Genomic DNA, 17749 nt, shown 5'->3' with positions numbered 1-17749 from the left:
CGAGTTTAACAAGAAGAGTGATGTCAGGCTTGAGCTCGGCTGGATAAAATTGTCGAACTCGGCTTGTTTACTATTGAATCATCAGCTTGTTTACTATCGAATCAAACTCCGAATGAGCTTTTCTCGAGCTAAATCTCGAATAGCTTGTGAGTAGCTCTATTCATTTACAATTCTACATATAGGGTGCATTAATATTGAATTAGATATAGGGTGCATTAATATTGAATTAGGATTTTTATGAATAAAAACAATGATTTAATTAGAAGAGATGCACCGTGCATCCTCATGCACTAGAGTGTACCTCTTAATTATATATGATAAGAATGTTTCGACTTTGTGAAGCAAGTGGAAGAAATCTAAGAAAGAGGTAGACTGTCATAAGTGATGATGATTGTTGACCAGAAAATGTGTAGTATTTTCATAGAAAGAGTGAAATATGATACAAATGAAAGTTTTGGGCAATTCCACCACCACCACCACCTACATCTTCTAACAATGTAAAAATCCTGTGACAAAAATTCTCATTTTTCATCAGGACAATCAACGGCCCAGAAGCTTTTCTTTTCTTTTCTGCAGAATATATGGTACAGAGCTGCACAAGGTCATCATCTGAATTTTGTATGTAGAAGAACATCACTTTTCGTCTTCATCGGATGGGAGAGTTGCACTTTTCGAGCAAGTGTCTTGCTCATGGAGTTCCAGCATCCTCTTCTCGGGATTGCACAACCCTACACACAACAATTACGGCCATAAACAAGAATGGTCGTGCTAACAGATGTAATTTACCCTCGTGCGTTATTAAAGTTTACTGAAAAAGAATTTATAAGTAATCAATTCTATGGCATTAGGTCCAGGTGAGACATGAGCAAACACAAGAAAGCGGTGTTGCCAAATGTAATGCCTCGGTGAAGTTCACATAAGAAGAGCAATATGTATCTGTGGTGGTCATCTAATACAGAAATCTATAGCAATATTTGTTACGCTTGTAAATGTGATGCATAACCAGTAAAACCATCAAACATTCAAGTAGAGTCATAATTAAGAAGCTTAAAGCTAGTCAGTTGAACTTAAAAGAACGTTGTTCTAGGTAGCCCTCCCAGAATGTACGTACCTGAACATTTAGGAATGTCCCATACAGCAATAGATGAGGCCGTACACTCCGCCTGACATAGTAGCTTACTGTCCTCGTGATTGACATTCATTGCAAGCATCCACGAACCAATGGTTACATCCTCATTGCTAAACATTCGGAAACTGTAATCACATATAAATTTATATAAGTCAACTTTTGTGGTATACAAAGGATTAACTTATGTAATTAATTAAATGGATCTCCACATAAAGCAAATAAGACAAAGTAGGCTTCAATTGCAAGATTGGTACTCGTGATTCAACTCAACCAGGCAGATGTATATAACCAGTATAGTTCTTTGATGTGCTTCCACACACCCCCTTGGTCGGATCTCATTTTACTCTCACATTTCTCCTAAATTTTAATTATATTTTCAATACTGAGTTGGTATTGCAGACCTTACATCTGTGCACGGTTCTTTGTGATAGTAACTGAAGAAAATTACAAAACAAGGAGACTTCTTCATTCCCCAATTTTAACTAGGGTTAAGCAGACAAAAGAATATATCTCAATAAGATGGCAATGTCCTATTCAATAATCAATTTTAAACTGCCACATCTTTTGGGTAGCAAGAATGACAACAAAGTTGCAGCAGTTTTGTCACTTAAATCATTTGCCAGCCATACTATAATCATCTAATATAAACAATTTTAAGCAAATTTTCCTCTTCATTATAGGCGAATTCTCTTATACCAACACCCGCATCCCCCAATGCACACACAGGAATACACCATCTTTCTAGTTTACATGTAAAAGAGATGCTAAAAAGGAAAACAAGGAAAATATTATACTCCTTATTCAAAATAAATGCCATTTTGGACATTTTCAATTTTTTTCAAAATAAACATTGTTCTAAGTTTTTTTCAATCCTGATTCCATTATTACTCTTAGGGGCGTTTACTTTGCATGATTGATAAAATGCATGATTGAGTATTTTTATCCTCAATAGTAGGATTTCTCCAATCCCACCCTTTCAATGGGATAAGAATCAAGCAAAACTAGCTTAAATGATAGAAATAATCAAGGGCCTTGGGATATCCCAAAGTTTCAATCCATCTAAGTAAACAAAGGATTATCCTAACTATTTTTATCTATCAATCTTCAAAAGTAAATTCCCCCTTAGTAGCTCACCTCAAAACTCACATTTTTCACTCTTCATTAATTACAAATTCATAATTTATTAGGGGTAATTTTGGTCAGAAAGGAATTTTCTTAATTTGTGTGCACAAAGCTAGAAAGACATATATTTTGAATAGGAGGGAGTATAACATTATATCACAAGATTCACAACAAATTTAGATGCATATCTGAAGAAGGTATTAGTGGAAAATGGAAATTAGTTGGAAATGCACTAGCCTGTCATTTCTTAATGCAACCAAGCTTGCGACAACATCTGCAGAAAGGGCATAAATTGGACCATATGCGTGAAGAAAGTACTCCTTCCCAAGCAAATGTCCAAGAGGTTCATACCTGTAAAATTAAAGAGATCAAACTACTTATATTGACAGTGAAAAACTTATAGTTATTTCCTTATATCTACGTTACGAGTGTAGTGGAAAAAAAATACTCTGTCGCATATACGGATCCCTTCAAGGTTCACAACAAAGGCATGACAACTTTGGATGTATAAATAATATTCTGTAGCAAAGTTCCATAACACTGACACAGTGAGAATAAGATTTGTTTTCCCTTCTTTAGCCCCCCCATACTATTCTCAGACTTTCTTGATTTACATGCAGCCAACCTCATTAAGAACTTCAATTCATAGAGGATTCTGTCTTTGTGTACCCAGAGGAAACTTATAACAAGAAAACTTAATGATAATCCTTCGAACTTCAAAGATACAAAAATAATGAAGTACATATTTATTATCTTTATAAGTAAAAGGGACACTTCAGCTAGAAGGCTCAGAAGTTGGGGGAATAAAATAATACACCAACTTATTTACAACAATAGTTGTTAGTCTACATTCACATAGTGATACAACATATCAATAGTTGTTCAACTTTCATGTTCCTTCTCTATGCAGATTCATCAAAATCATCTAGGATACTTAAACGTAAGAACTAGGCTAGTATGAAGGTATTATGTTCTGAATAACGAGATACATTACTATTAGTAGCAATAAAACAGTATTATAGCATTAAGAAACCCAGCATTCAGATCAAACGAGCAATTGATAACAAATATGGAACAAACCATTTTAACTTTGGATCAGTAAACACAGGTCCCTTCTTCATGCACCCGAGGTATGTTTGTGAATGAGACCGCTCTTTAGCTAGAAGCAAGGAAAGACGATCTGCATGAAAAGCAAAAGCTAAAGTTGAACTTGTCTACACCAAGTCAAGAGTTGAAAATGCCTATCTCAGATTCCTGAAACTACTCACCTGGTCGTAAATATATGTCATCATCAGCCTTGACGTAGAAATCAGACTCATAAAGAGCATAAGCAGCTTTGAAGAAAGCCAAGCTGTGAAAATAAAGACAAAAATCAGATCAATCATACAGTCCACGAGCTCAGAATCCATTGTAATAAGTCAGAACTAACGTTTTGTATGGGAGCTTACTGTACTCCTCTTCAATATCTATCAGCAAGAAATCATCATACTTGGTGACCTCCTCCTTAAGAGCTGACATCTTCGATCTATCGTTGGTTCTACCAATAATAAATCTGAAAACCAAACCGGTGCTTTCTTCTAACCTACCATTAAATCCCAAGTGAGTAACAAAACAACCAATTTGTATAACATAAAGAGAAGCAACTCCCAATGGGAAAAATCAGAGTGTTCTCCGCAATACTGGCTCCTCAGCCGCATCCAATGAGAATAACCATTTTCCAACATTGGCAAAAACTTGTGTACTTACTACCACCCCAATTAGGGTTCACCAACCCCAATTAGCTTAATCCACAATTAGAATTTATTAATAACAATCATGATTTAATTAGAGCGGATGCACCGGAGTGTGCCTCTTCCACATTTGCATAGAATGGACTAAATTCCTCAGATCCGATCTTTACCGATAACACCATAAGCACAAACAATAATTATAAAAAAGAAGGAAAAGCTATCCATTTCTGGAAGGAACACATTCAGTAGAAAACGATTACTCCAAGTACTCATTATAGGTTCTACGGTAAATGCAGGCATCATAGGGCAAAATGCAACTTGAACACGAAATAAAAAGGAAATCATAGTGAATACCGTCGAAGCCCCTGGTGATCAGAGGGAAACCAAGTCCTACGCAGAGACCGGCGTCGGCCCGCCGATCCGAACCCGGTTTGAACACCCACAAATCCCATAACTTTGTGACGCTTCTGAGGCAAGGCGCCGCCGCCACTACTGTGGGAGGAAGATTTATCCCACGTCACAGACACTGATAGCGGCTTAACATCACCGCATCCATTGCTCCGGCCCGATTGCACCATGCCGTACAGCCCGATAACGGCCGAAAGCCCGAGAATTAGACAGATAATGATCATGAGCGTGGATCTGCGGTTGTTGGAGGATGGGCGCGCGTAGAATGCCTTGGGAGAAGACGGCATTTTGGAGCTGGGAGATTGAACGTGTTATCCTTTTTCCCTTTTCTTTTGTATTAGTAAAGGGGAATTTGATATTTGGAGGTTTTGGGTTTGCGTTTCAGATTTCCCTGATCTGTGAAGCAGCTACTTGAGGTAAAACTGGGATCACAAATACGGAATGTGAGTTGCCGTGGAAACCTCTAACGTAGATACAGAGAGAGAATTGAGTGGGAAGTGGAGAAGAGTAGCAGAGGCTGTAGGCTACAGAAATTGTATCTTGGGAGTTGGAATGAACGGGAAAGCGGTTTGGGAAGTTGAGCGACTTTAAGATAAAACGTTAAAATCGCATTACTACAACAGTTACAAAGTCGTTGGAAGGAAAAATACAAAAGTGAGGAAGTGAAAAAAAACCTAGAAAATTTCCGAGTACAGAAGAAGTGCCCCTTAATCCTTGTGCAGAATTTTGTGTGTTTTCAATGTGTATGAATGTTTATTACACCATCTCCATAACACAGGTTTTTGTTGACATCATTTGGATCCATATTTCATCAATTTTTAATTCACATTTTTGGGATGCATCTCCCCTTATATAGGACTTGTACATGCACAACTTTGATGATAGCTGTGAATGGAGCCATCAATCTTTGGCAGATTGATCAAAGGTCTCTTGGTAGATCAAAGATTAAAATTGTGTCATCATAAAAGAAAGAGGAATAACAAAAATTCCCTACTTTTCTCTCATTTTCTACAAAAGACAATTTCACCATTTCTCTTTCCTCCTTTTCACTTCAAGGAGGAGCCATACCTTTTTACTTCAAAGAGGGATGTCACACCAAAAATAAAATGATAATATTATCACTTCTTAAAGTGAAAATTTCCTTTTTATTTTTCCTCATTTTCTTCATAAAAAAATGACCATTTCTCATTCATTCTTTTCACTTCAAAGAGTGATAATATTATCATAAAAATGAAGAAATAATATTATCTCTTATTGAAGTGAAAGTAAAAATTAGAAAAAAGTAAAATTTTATTTTATAAAAATGAGGAAAAAGAAATAAGAAATTTAAAAGGAGAAATTATTTTTATTCTGACGGGTAATTTTGTTTTACAAAGAACTGAAGAATCCAGAAAATTCACTGCAATTCATCTCCGGAAAATTTAATTTTTAATTTTATAAATAAATGGACAATTTTTTCTACTTTTATAAATTAAGCTGCTCTAATAAATGCACTACTACTCTTTACAAGAAGACAATATTTTGTCTAACAGAATGAATTTCCTCAGCTTCTGTCCCACAACCTACATCTAGTTTACCACCCGGCGGCACGGCAACCGGATCTTCCGGTGAAACTTTCAAAACTGGATTACACAAAATGCTACTCACTTGCAAATTCGACTCTTCCGATGAAAATTCCTCAACAAAAACTACTGGATTCCGCCTTCTTCCAGATTGCGCCTTCTCCGGATCTTCATCCCTAGCAACACATGCATCTTCAAGGAATGAGTTGTGATGTTCATCGAGTCTTGATGGTTGATTCAGCGAGATGCAGCGCTCCATCTCCTCAATAGGTCCGGCCTCGTTGTTGGCTTCTTCGACAAAAGAATTATGGCCTGGTGGGTTTGAATCTTGACCCTCGAAATAGAGGGTACTGCACGGTGGATTTTGCAGAATGTCTAGAATGTTTCCCCTGCAAAACTGCAAGGCCTCTGCTGTCGTGATGCAGTCTTCTTTAGCAGCAAAGCTATCAACAGAATCTTCTTGTTCTGCATTTGATCCTCTTTCGTGAGCTCCCACTTGGATGGAATCCAAATCATCTGATCCTGATTTGTACAAAATAGGGGGTTTGTGGAATTGCTTGAGAGACAAAAATAATGCTTGTAAAAATTGATGAAGCTCAACTCACCATTTCGCTCATCCATGTTGCAGTTGTCATACAACATCTTCTTCAGCCACACTGCTCCAGGAAAAACCATAAGGTTGGTTTTACTGAGACTTTGTCTCTCTTCCTCTTCCAAACGTTCGAAGCCAAACCCCAGGGTCCACGTATCCACCAAATCGGGGATAGCAGATATAACAAGCTTCTCAACCTTCAAAGATTTAAGCATCTAAATCCCAAAATTGAGTCAAGTTAGTCCATGCTTGGTCAACTTTACTGTGATAATAATGTGAAATACACACCAACTTACCTCTTCAATAGCATTGATTAGGCGGCGGCACATTCCTTGTCTACGATATCTGCTGCAAGTGGCAACTAGAGGCAGCTCTGCAACCTTCACCCCGTGGATTCTACATCAAGGTCAAAGCTTGTAAGAAGATAGCAATTGTGATCGTAGTTTTTTTCGTTTTAAAGAACTATATTATTCAGCACATGATTAGCAAAATATCAAAGATGAGTTCTGAAACAATAATATTGGGCTGATAACTATCATGGATAAGCAATATGAAGCCCTGTCGCGACATATGGAGTATGATGTTTTTTCCGTAAGTGAGCAGACAAGATTAAAATGACTGTTTTTAAATGGCGAAAGTTGCAAAAAGATGTCAAGAGCATCATCAATTTATGAAATCCCTTGATAGCAAAGGAGCCAAAGTGGTGTCTACAACAGGAATGGAACATTCTAGAGCATTCACTTTCTGAAAATATTTGAAAAATCGACAAGGACAAATGAATTTGGCTCACATCGTCAGAATGGAAATAAGAGTCAAACTGAAACGCCACATAAAAGTTGAAGTTCATCAATTTTGAGCATCGCATTGGATTCATGTATAACAACTAACAGCAGCAGCTGACTCAAAATATAGGAAGTTGACATTGCTTTAACACCAGGGAGATTGGTAAATACAGTTGAAGTTGATTACATTTTCCAAGGATTGGCACAGAATGAAATGAATGGCCGAGAAATAGATCTTTCATGTTGCTGCATTAATAACCACTGTCAAACAGTCCCTCCAAGGTAGGGCTGTAAACGAATCAAACATTTTTGCTTGATTCGAAATTTCGATATTCGTATTCGATTACAAATATTCAATTCGATTAGTATTCAAATACGAATATGAAAACATGATATTCCATTCGATATTCGTAGATATTCGATTCGATATGCGTTTGTTAATGTAAATATATTTAGAATATTATTTTACATATTTTTCCTTTGAGAATTTTGAATCGAATAGTTTCAAATCGAATCGAATAGCATGGAAAATGAATCGAATACTCGAATCAAATTGAATAACTCGAAATGGAAATCAAATCGAATTGAATACTGAATCGAATATCACAATATTTTCATGAATACGAATCAAATATGGTTATATTCACTTCGTTTCAGATGGAAATGCCAGAACCAAAGAATCCAGAGAAAGTTTTACCTGATGGATGCTACACACAGGACAACATCATCTTTTTCCAAAACCACAGTATAGAAGCCACTGTAGTTAAGACGTGCAAATTGTGATCTGAAAGAAGAAAGTCATAGTTTTCAGTTTGAACTTCAATAATAATAACAATAATATACTACTTTGTTTTAACTCAAGGAAGAGCAACACCCAAGATAATATTTTAAGGTCCGAGATTACCTAGAACCACCTAAAAGAATGGTAAGAATGCATTATAACATCACAGACTGATCTAATTAGTTCAAGGATACAGATTCTTTATAGCAGATACTATATAATTGTGAGAACATCTCGTAAGTGTAATAACAAATAGCATTCTTCCACAATACAATGATGGACCAATAACATTAACGTAATCAAACTTATTAATTATCTTCACCCTTCAGTTCACTTGTATCAGTATAAGATTCTCGAATTCCCGTTATCTACCAGTGGAGTGGCCAAGGCAGATGCAGGAAACGGAATAAAAAGTGAAACTAAATGTGTAACTGCAGATGACAGGTGTATGCCCATAATAGTGCTTACCCCCAGTTGAATATTACTTGAGGTATCATGTCTATCCCTGTTTTTATATCCACCATGGGGAGAAAACATTCCTCCATGATCGTGATTGCAACAGACAACTTCGAGTTGCATTCTGCCCTCAAAGCCACAACTCGCTGTGCAGAATGAACCTTTTGGTCACTGGGAATGCATCGCAAAAGCGTCCAAGAGAAGCCATTAGAGAGAAGATTTTCCAACCCAATACGTGACTGAAGACTATTGTAGACCTGCATTGAACAACCAAAACATGACTGGTGATGTGCAATATAAAAGTTTGCTTCTTTCTTTGGTAAACAGAACTCCAAGCAAGCAGGCTCAGAGTTGAAGTAGATTAAACACTTGCAATGTCTTCACTAATGCTATAGCACCTTAAATTTAAAATTATGATCACTTCGGACAGAAATAAAGCATGGATATTTCAACAAGATATCACAAAATACGAGACATATAATAATGCATTCATATCTAACAATAATTAGTTTTTATTACAGCCATTCTGAAGAGATGTCCAGGTGAATGTTTCATGTTAGTGGAATCGGAAAGTGAGGAGGATGAAAATTGAAAAGGTACTTGGGTATTCTGTTACTAACTTTTGCAAATTTGTTCTAGAAGAAACCATATCTGATATGTCTACAGGAAATACAACCTAGTGCCTCCTCCATATACTCTATCTTATTCTCAATTTCTCGCTCTTTGTGAAGCAGAAGTATAGATTAGTATTACCAGTTCACTCCATACACAATGTCCACCTACGATCAGGCTATGATTAGCAAATGGACATATTTTACCTGGTAACAGCCATCTCCACAAAACCAGGTGTCTGAGACCAACCCAATTCCCATACCCTTCCTCTGCATGCAAGTTTCATGATCTGTTTGGAAGCATTAAGCTATTATGTTCTCGGAATCAAGCTAAAGTCAAACAGAAAAACACAAATACAAGTTGAAATAGATCAACGAACAGACATGTGATAAGCATTGTTATTTGTTAAATCAGATGTAGAAACATAATGGGGAAAAGCTTTTCCGATATTTTCATTGACTGATCAATGCACCTATATTTACACAAGAGTCCTACTAGGAAAGCTCATAAGTGCTATAAAATTAACCATATATACAGGTCTAATTATAATCATACAATTGAAATCTCTTTCAAACCAAAGAAAAACAAATGTAAAAGAAAATTTGGGTTTTGGCAACTACAACCGTCAATCAAATTTCCAAATTTATCTACGGCGAATGATGGATAATCAGAATATAATTGATTAAACCTGCACAGGCTAATCTATAAAAGAGAACACACACAAGATCTAAAGAAAATTACATTTATCTTCACACTGAGTGCACTTCAGATCCCCATGGAGTTGTGAAGATTCTTTATCGCTGACTGCATCTGCACAAATTTGGCATCGGCATTGGGGACAGTACCAATTTCCTTCAGGCAGCTCCTGAAGAAATGCGCAGCAATCAGCTTACTCATGTTTATACCTTAGTACAACAGGCACAATAAAGAGGGACAAAATGAAAAATTCCTCATGCAGAATGATGACAAATCATACAACCAACAGGTATGCTGTTAAAATGAGGGATAGGGTTTGCATGAAACCACAATTTTTATGAACCAAAAGAAAAGCATCTCAGGAAATAAACAGCATGAAGCGTCATTTTATGAGTTACATCATCAATTTCCCAAATATTTTTTATGTTTATAAAGCTTGATCTACCCATTTTTCTATGTATTGTGTTATTTTCCAAAATTGGACAATTTGAGCTAAAAGCAGGGTAATGTAAAGCATAACTGAAGAATCAATTTTTTTTGGCTGCTAGGAAGAAGATATATTGGGCTTTGGATTAAAGGCTTGGTTGAGAATAAAGACTGAAGGAATATTAATTTTTTGCATATATCTCGCAAGGAAAATAGAAAAAAGAAGGAATTGTCTCTTTCATCTCCATCTTGGAAAGAATTCTACAATGGCGGCAGCGAGCAGCAGGCTACTTTTCTTCCCTTTTCTGGTAAAATCAGTCTAGAAGACTTTTAAGAATTAATTAGGAGCTATTTTTTTTTTCTTGTTTATAAGGAATTCTGAAATCTCTATTTGAGTGGGAAGTCTAGTTGTTTTTCCAACGCTTGTATGATTCGTAGGTATTTATCAATTTCTTGTATTTAATGTGTATCAATTATTCTAGGGTATTAAGTACCTGGGTGATATGTGAGAATCCTATTATATTTATGGCCAATGAAAACATGAAACATGTAATTGTCTGTTAGTTTTCATAAAGAGCAATTAACATAATTTCATCACCTCGTAAATCGGTCTAATCCGCACCAAGACAATAGATAATCTACCTCAGATTAACCCAATGTTGTCCACTAGTAAGAATTTGATCTTCCTAATTCTTAACATTGTTGGATCACTAAATGTTATGGGGCCTATAGGGTTGGTATTCGGTTAGGGAAGCAATTAATCAAATGAGTTATCTTTGCAATAACAATTGATTGCCTGATCAAGGTGAAATAACTAGAGCATCTTCTACTATTGAATAATGTCGATTGTTTAGATTGCTAGGTTTTAAGCAATATGTCCCTTTAAACTAAGTTTCTTTAAAAAAAAAAATCTTGCTCGTACGTATTTTAGGTTTTACAAGCCAAATCCCCAATGCTCATTACGATAATTATTCTAACAGTAGATAATTTAGGTAGATTGACACCCATCACAACAGTGAGCTCTTTAAAGCCATCATGTCAGAAGCAATTAAGAAGTATATTACGAGGAGATCGTATTAAGAAGTTAAAAGCAGGTAAGAGAGTAAATCCAGAAGGTCATCGGCATAACACTTCTAAAGGACTCCTAAAGCATGCCCGTAGTGCAAAGCTCTAGAGCTGCAACAATTTCAAAGATTACATGCATCATTTTCCTCAACAAATTTAAATGACAATATTTTACTTTTTAATACCTATTTTCTTGTATAAGCGGCCAAATTCTGAATTCCATGGATGGAAAACCATGATGATATTGAAAGTACTCATTTCATTTCAGTTCGAATGATAACTATTCAAGAGACAAAATCAAAAAGGCAATTATGAGATAAGTAACAAATATCAAAATTCGACCAAAAAGGAATGTGAATGCAAAATATATGACCAAATATTCAAATAATGTATGACAGTATGATAAAAATTACGTTTAGGATTTGGAAAAGAAGAGCATATATATAGGGGGAGTGGTTATTATATAAACCATACTTATCATATAAAATGAGTTCACTCTGGATTCGCCATGAAACATTATGAATTCACTGTGAAAAAGTATGAATTAAAAAAATGGAATTTTTGCCACCTACGGGATTCGAACCATGGAACATGACTTCATTCGACAAAGTCATGAATCCACTGTACATCTCATGATCTGAAGGCTGAAATGGTTATTATTTTATACTATAAATGCCTGCACTCATTTGAATTATATTACATTATTACCTAAGAGGCTAAGATGCTTGACATTACCTAACCATTTATATTACATTATTGAATTATATTACATTATTGAAGTATGTTTGTTTGAGTTCCAGGAAAACAACTAAGAAATTATCATCATTACTGAAATAAAAGTATGCCTGTAAGAAACAAAACAGGACATTCATAGAAATTGAAAATAAATCAGATAAAATCAATTATATTAAGACACTGTCAAGAAAAGCAAACACAAACCTGTTCAAACAAGCATGCCTGATGGAATGCTGATGGACAGTTATCACAACATATTAATTCACCAACATCACCACAGCGCCCACAGCTGTCATCATTTTGATCCATCTCATCAACTTGCTCAGTTTGAGGGGCTACTTTTCTTGCCTTGTATTCAGCTGACCATGCCTCAAGCTGGCATAAGGTGAATGGCTTACCAGACTCCATGAAGAGATTGGCACAAGGGCGATTTAACCTGAAACCAGCATGAATCTTGAACTTTGAGATGGAAAAGATCGTGTTGCAACATTTGCATAATATCCCATCCCTGGTAACTAGACCATCTTTTATCACGGTATCATCTTTTAGATTCCTGTACTGGATTGCCTCACTTAAAGAAACAACACCAGAATGAATCAACCATGATAAAACTGTTCTTAATCCAACAGCAGACCACTTTCCTTCTAGAATATGTTTTGCACCCTTCTTGAGGCTCCTTGGCAGCAACCTGCAGCTGCCTTTGCGGGTCTTGCGTTTCCTCAGAGGCTTAGACTTGCGCGTGGACCATTTGTTGGTGGTTCGACATATTTTAGTTTTCATAATGGCAGAAATTAGGAGATCATCGTCATTAAGGCGACATGCTTTTGATTTCTTAGATCCACATCTAACACTATTTATTTCATCCATAGGTTGACCATTTAAATGAGATCCATTCAGTTTCATTTCAGATATTTTTCTAGATTTTTTGTGACTCTTTCTCACTTGGCCAAAAACAACTTCTTCCTTATCTATTATTTGGTCAGTAATTGGGGAACTTGTACTGCAGTCCTGGTGAGTGAAAACAGTCTCAAACTCTTCAAGTGATTGAAGCCCTCCAGAACTGATTGGAACATCAAACAGACCAACATCAATTTGATTACTCTCATCATACCCACAATTTTGAAGGGACATTGGGTCGACGCAACTTCTTCCTGAACTGGAGATTTTCCGGTATTTGACAACCGACCCAGCACCTGAAGTAATCACTGAACTTCTATTTGCTTTTACTGTAATTCCTTCTTTCAGCAAACGAATTGTCTTCTCAATGAAAACTACATTTGCAAAAGGATCCAGAAGGCACCACAAATGAGCCATAGCAGAAATATCTTCTAAAATATTTAGTTTATCATCAATTTGTTGTATTATACGAGATAAATCAGTCCACAATTCAGTCATATCAGCCCACTGGATACAATCACTTGTCTGCAAACACAAATTGGCATCAGTCAACAAACTCTCACCACACATATTCCAAGCCCTATGAAATTCACGAATTGGTCTTCCTCCTGGACACTTATAGACGTATTCTCCAATCCCATTATATTTACTGTTCCTTCTACGCCTCCCAATCAGCCATCCGGCTGCTCTAAGCAAACGATAGATGTGATAACGAAGAAGAGGGCGAGGATCATTTTTTATGTCCTTTGGCATAGCCAACTCATCTTCATCTAGTTGCAAAAAGCAGGCATCCTTCCATTTAGGCTTAGTTAGTCGATGAGTACCAATTCTGTTTGCAACAGAGGTAGATGGATCGGTAGCTAGGAGCCTGCTTGCGTAGCTCTCTTGAGAAATAGGAGAAGTAACAGTTATATGTACAGCTTCCTTCTGATCATTTTGATCTAAGCTAGATACCCTATTTTTACAGCTACCTCTACCACTAAGTTCACATACTTTTCCCTGATAAGGAATCGGCTTCAGCTGATAGCTACCAGACATAACACCCTGACCAGACGATTCAACTACACGATATGTTAACGTGTGACCTGCAGAAATAGAGTTTTCCAAAGATATGTCTGAAACCACTCGTTCTGAGGGAGCTTGAGCGCACAAGGTATCCCCCAAATCTAGTTTCACATCTGGATGATCTTCAACTAATGATTTCACCTCATGGTTACTTTTCATTGACGATAGATATTCCAAAGGACATTTTCTGGAAAAATCCTCTTTTGCATAAAAATTGTGACTGGTTAATGATGACTTTCCACTGTTTGAGCAAAGTGACATGTCTGTTCCCTTTATACAGTCGCAATGTATAATAGTAGCCTCAGAAACCATAAATCCTTTCTTCCTACTACCATCACTTCCAAAGAAGATCTCACTGAAAATTCTTTGCTCATCTGTAGATCCATCAAAACCATCATCATGCAAATCCTCAAATTCTCTGCTGAATAACATTGTTGAGGATTCAACCATCATCTCGTCTCTCATTGTAATCTTCAGTAAATAGCTGTTCGGAGAGAAAGAACTGCTACTTTACTGCAAAATTACATTAACACCCTTAATATGCAACCGAACTAAGAATGTTAAACAACCTAGATAATTTCGTCAAAAAAAATCACACCTTGCATACTATAATAGGAAAAAGGTTAAATATAAGAAAACATGGAGGATCCAAACAGTTAAAGTAACAAATTTATATAATAAGAAAACTCTAAAATCTATCCACACAGACAGAAAAATCAAATCAGCATAGGAAAGTAAGGAGCGGTCAACGGACCACTACCAATGGGGAACCTACATTAATCCTCGCAGTTCCTCACTTTACAACAGAGAACTTTACGAGTCAAGAGAATCACTTTGCTACAAATCAGAATCTGTTTCTCCCAGAAGAGAACACGATACTTATTGGGTTTCTGTATTTGGTGAGTGTTTAATGACAGCGACCACTACCAGTTTATTTATGTAACTTACTGCCTGCTTAACTGATGAATGTGCTAATCTAATACTCCCTCCGTCCCAACTTTTAGTATCCATATTTCCATTTTTGGATGTCCCATATTTTTGTATCCATTTCTATTTTTAGTAAAAGTAGGTCGGACCCTTACTCCATTTTAATTGTTTTAACACTCACATAATCCAACTACTTTATTAAAACTTGTGCCACTCTCAACTGGATATTAAAAGCTGGGACGGAGGGAGTATAAGTGCAATTGGTGGTATACACACTGCAGGCTAGCCTTTTCCAAAAACAGAGCAGCCCTCTTTAAGTCGCAACATAGATGCGCATGCGCCAACAGGGACCAGAAAACTTTGACAAAAAGTATTAAACAATTCAGAATATTAACAGTAAAAAGGATGAGAACAATAACTCTTCCTTGGTTGTAATTAATTTTTCTCTTTTACGGTTAAGAACTGATTTTCTATTCAAAAGGTGCACTAGGAATAGATGTGTTCATTAAAGTGAAAAATAATTCAGTCAATCACCACAAATCGCATACCACTCACTTTACAGAGGTTTCACTTTAATTTGACATGTCATAATATTTTAGTTTGAGAATACACACAATGGGAATGTCCCGCTATATGGCCCTTTTAGGCTCTAAAATAAGCAGTCCATGTAATCCATGAAGGTAAAACCAAACATCAGAACAGGAGAAACAACCATTTGACCAAGGCAGCTGATAGTTTCATATTAGATGGTGCTTTCACAATTATATACTATTTTTGGAGACACGTTTTCAGTATTCGGGTTTATTGTGATGTCATCATGGTTGACTTTCCAATTACCAAGCCAAATCAACTTTTTAGTCGTAATTGACCGGTCTAAAATTTCTACGAGTGGATTCTTATAAATCTAGCAATTAAGACCTGATCACTATAGGATGATGTTCTTACCCCCATAAATGTAATCTTATCAATTCAGTTAACTCTATTTTAATAAATACTATCACAAATATCATTGAATTACTTTGATGTCAAACTGTGATACAACAAAGCCACTAAAAGGGTAATCTCCGCCACACAAAAATAAATCCAATTCACGACATCATAAGCAAAGGCGCACATTTACTATTAGTATCACAATTACCATCATCAAGAGTAATATGCTAGAAACGAAAACATATGTCAGACTAACCAATGCCATTTCCAAGGACCCCCGCATCAATCTAGCCTGCAATGTGCTTCGATCCTGAAGTAACCAATCACCAATAAAATCATCGCCGCCAATCGTCAAATTTTTCGTACATAAGATCATTTTTTTACAAAATTTACAGAATTTAGGAAGGCAATCCAATCCTACACGGCAACGTGAACTGCCATAACATGAAATGCTTACCTTCTTAAGCTTATTCACACTAATTCCCCCCTTTTATCTTAGAGAGGGAAAAAAAAAACGGACTTTCATGCATACACTGCGCACGCGCATACAGTTACGAGATCAAAAAAACAAAAACACGAAACGAAGATCAATTACAAAAACCTACCAAATAAGCGCCACATAATGAACACAAAGAAGGAAAAAACAGCGAATCCCACCTCAGAATTCCCACATTCCTAATCAGAGCCCACAAATGCAAACAACCAAAATCATAAACAAACACAACTCGACAAAATTCCAGCTCCGCGAAGCCGTGTCCGTTAAAACACAGCTCAAAACAACAAAACTCACCTGTACATTTGCATCAGCCGCGGTGAAAATTAGGGTTCATCCGAATCTAAAACGGAGGGACCGCAGAGCGCTAGGAGAATGCGATAGAATCCACGTATAAAATCGTCGAAGGCTGAGGAAGAAATGGGTCCATTGTAGTGGGTCTCCCACACTCTTTTCTCACACGCACATACACGCCAAAAATGTGTGTGAAAGAAACAGTAAAGAAAGAAACAGAAAATAAAAAAAGGGTGCTTTGGGATGGCCGAATAGTGCTCCAATTTCATTTCAGTACAGTTGTCAAGCAGGAACCACCCCCACCCTTACCCCCACCCACCCCCTCAGCTGCTACCCTCACTCTCTAACCTCTTTTGTCCTTATCTTCAGATTAATTACAGTAATTTATTTCTTTTTGGGGTTTAAAACTCCCTCCATTTCCGTTACGTATTTCTTTATTTTCCATTGAATTTTTCCCCCATTAATAGAAGCCCAGCTTCTTACAGATATTACTAATTTTAGTAGCGTTTGGTGTTGTTTTTTTATATTTTTCTTTTTTTGGCTCTCGTCTTTTCTCTTTGCACTCTTGGTTGATGATGACTTTGGAGGTCAATTTTGACATTTACTCTTGTAGTTAATAGTAAGAAAATAAATCTTTGTATAATATTTTTAGAGATTTTCCCGATGTATAGTTTGTATAAATTTAATGCTATTACAGACGTTGGCTGATATGAAAATTTGTGAAGCAACAAAATGCACAAAGTTTGTATAAATTTGATACGTATAATTTTACATACGTATTTGATCTTGTTGTTGAGTAAGCACAAAGTAATCCCTATTTGGCTATTTTTAGTAATTAAGGAAACAACCGTTGCATTAGTTAGCTCTTCAAGTACGTACGAATTTGGGAGGATTGGTATATCATGGTATGGTATCTATAATTCATTTATTTATATCCACTGATTTAGCACACTTCGTATCCATTGGGTATATCGATAAATACTTTGTCATACAATTGCATCAAAATACTTGCATAATAGATTTTAAAGAAGCATAACTAGTAACAAG

General features: G+C 36.3%; 2 protein-coding genes across 6 annotated transcripts; both read right to left on the bottom strand.

Annotated features, from left to right (window-relative positions):
• Positions 1-394: 394 nt before the first annotated feature.
• Positions 395-5036, bottom strand: LOC131012065 (probable beta-1,3-galactosyltransferase 14). Its single transcript, XM_057939977.1, has 7 exons — positions 4336-5036; positions 3681-3833; positions 3520-3602; positions 3332-3431; positions 2489-2602; positions 1112-1254; positions 395-728 (listed from the first exon to the last, which is right to left on the bottom strand). The coding sequence occupies exons 1-7, from the start codon at positions 4674-4676 to the stop codon at positions 634-636; spliced, it is 1029 nt and encodes a 342-aa protein (XP_057795960.1). The 5' UTR covers positions 4677-5036; the 3' UTR covers positions 395-633.
• A 764-nt stretch (positions 5037-5800) lies between these two features.
• On the bottom strand, positions 5801-17155 carry LOC131012064 (increased DNA methylation 1). 5 transcript variants are annotated; one of them, XM_057939975.1, is made up of 10 exons: positions 16706-17001; positions 16161-16225; positions 12301-14571; positions 9916-10039; positions 9381-9463; positions 8575-8819; positions 8023-8109; positions 6840-6939; positions 6557-6758; positions 5801-6473 (listed from the first exon to the last, which is right to left on the bottom strand). In XM_057939975.1, the coding sequence occupies exons 3-10, from the start codon at positions 14521-14523 to the stop codon at positions 5893-5895; spliced, it is 3645 nt and encodes a 1214-aa protein (XP_057795958.1). In that variant the 5' UTR covers positions 14524-14571; positions 16161-16225; positions 16706-17001; the 3' UTR covers positions 5801-5892. The 5 variants fall into 5 exon arrangements, with proteins under 5 accessions (XP_057795958.1, XP_057795956.1, XP_057795957.1 ...); XM_057939973.1 differs by having other exon boundaries at positions 16172-16225; XM_057939974.1 differs by lacking the exon at positions 16706-17001 and adding an exon at positions 16521-16585 and having other exon boundaries at positions 16172-16225.
• Between the last annotated feature and the right edge of the window lie 594 nt (positions 17156-17749).

The sequence above is a fragment of the Salvia miltiorrhiza genome, chromosome 2 (genome assembly GCF_028751815.1).
Source record: "Salvia miltiorrhiza cultivar Shanhuang (shh) chromosome 2, IMPLAD_Smil_shh, whole genome shotgun sequence".
In the NCBI taxonomy this organism is placed as follows: Eukaryota; Viridiplantae; Streptophyta; class Magnoliopsida; order Lamiales; family Lamiaceae; genus Salvia; species Salvia miltiorrhiza.
Note: the sequence above shows the minus strand (reverse complement) of the source record. Positions and strands in the feature narration are given on the sequence as shown.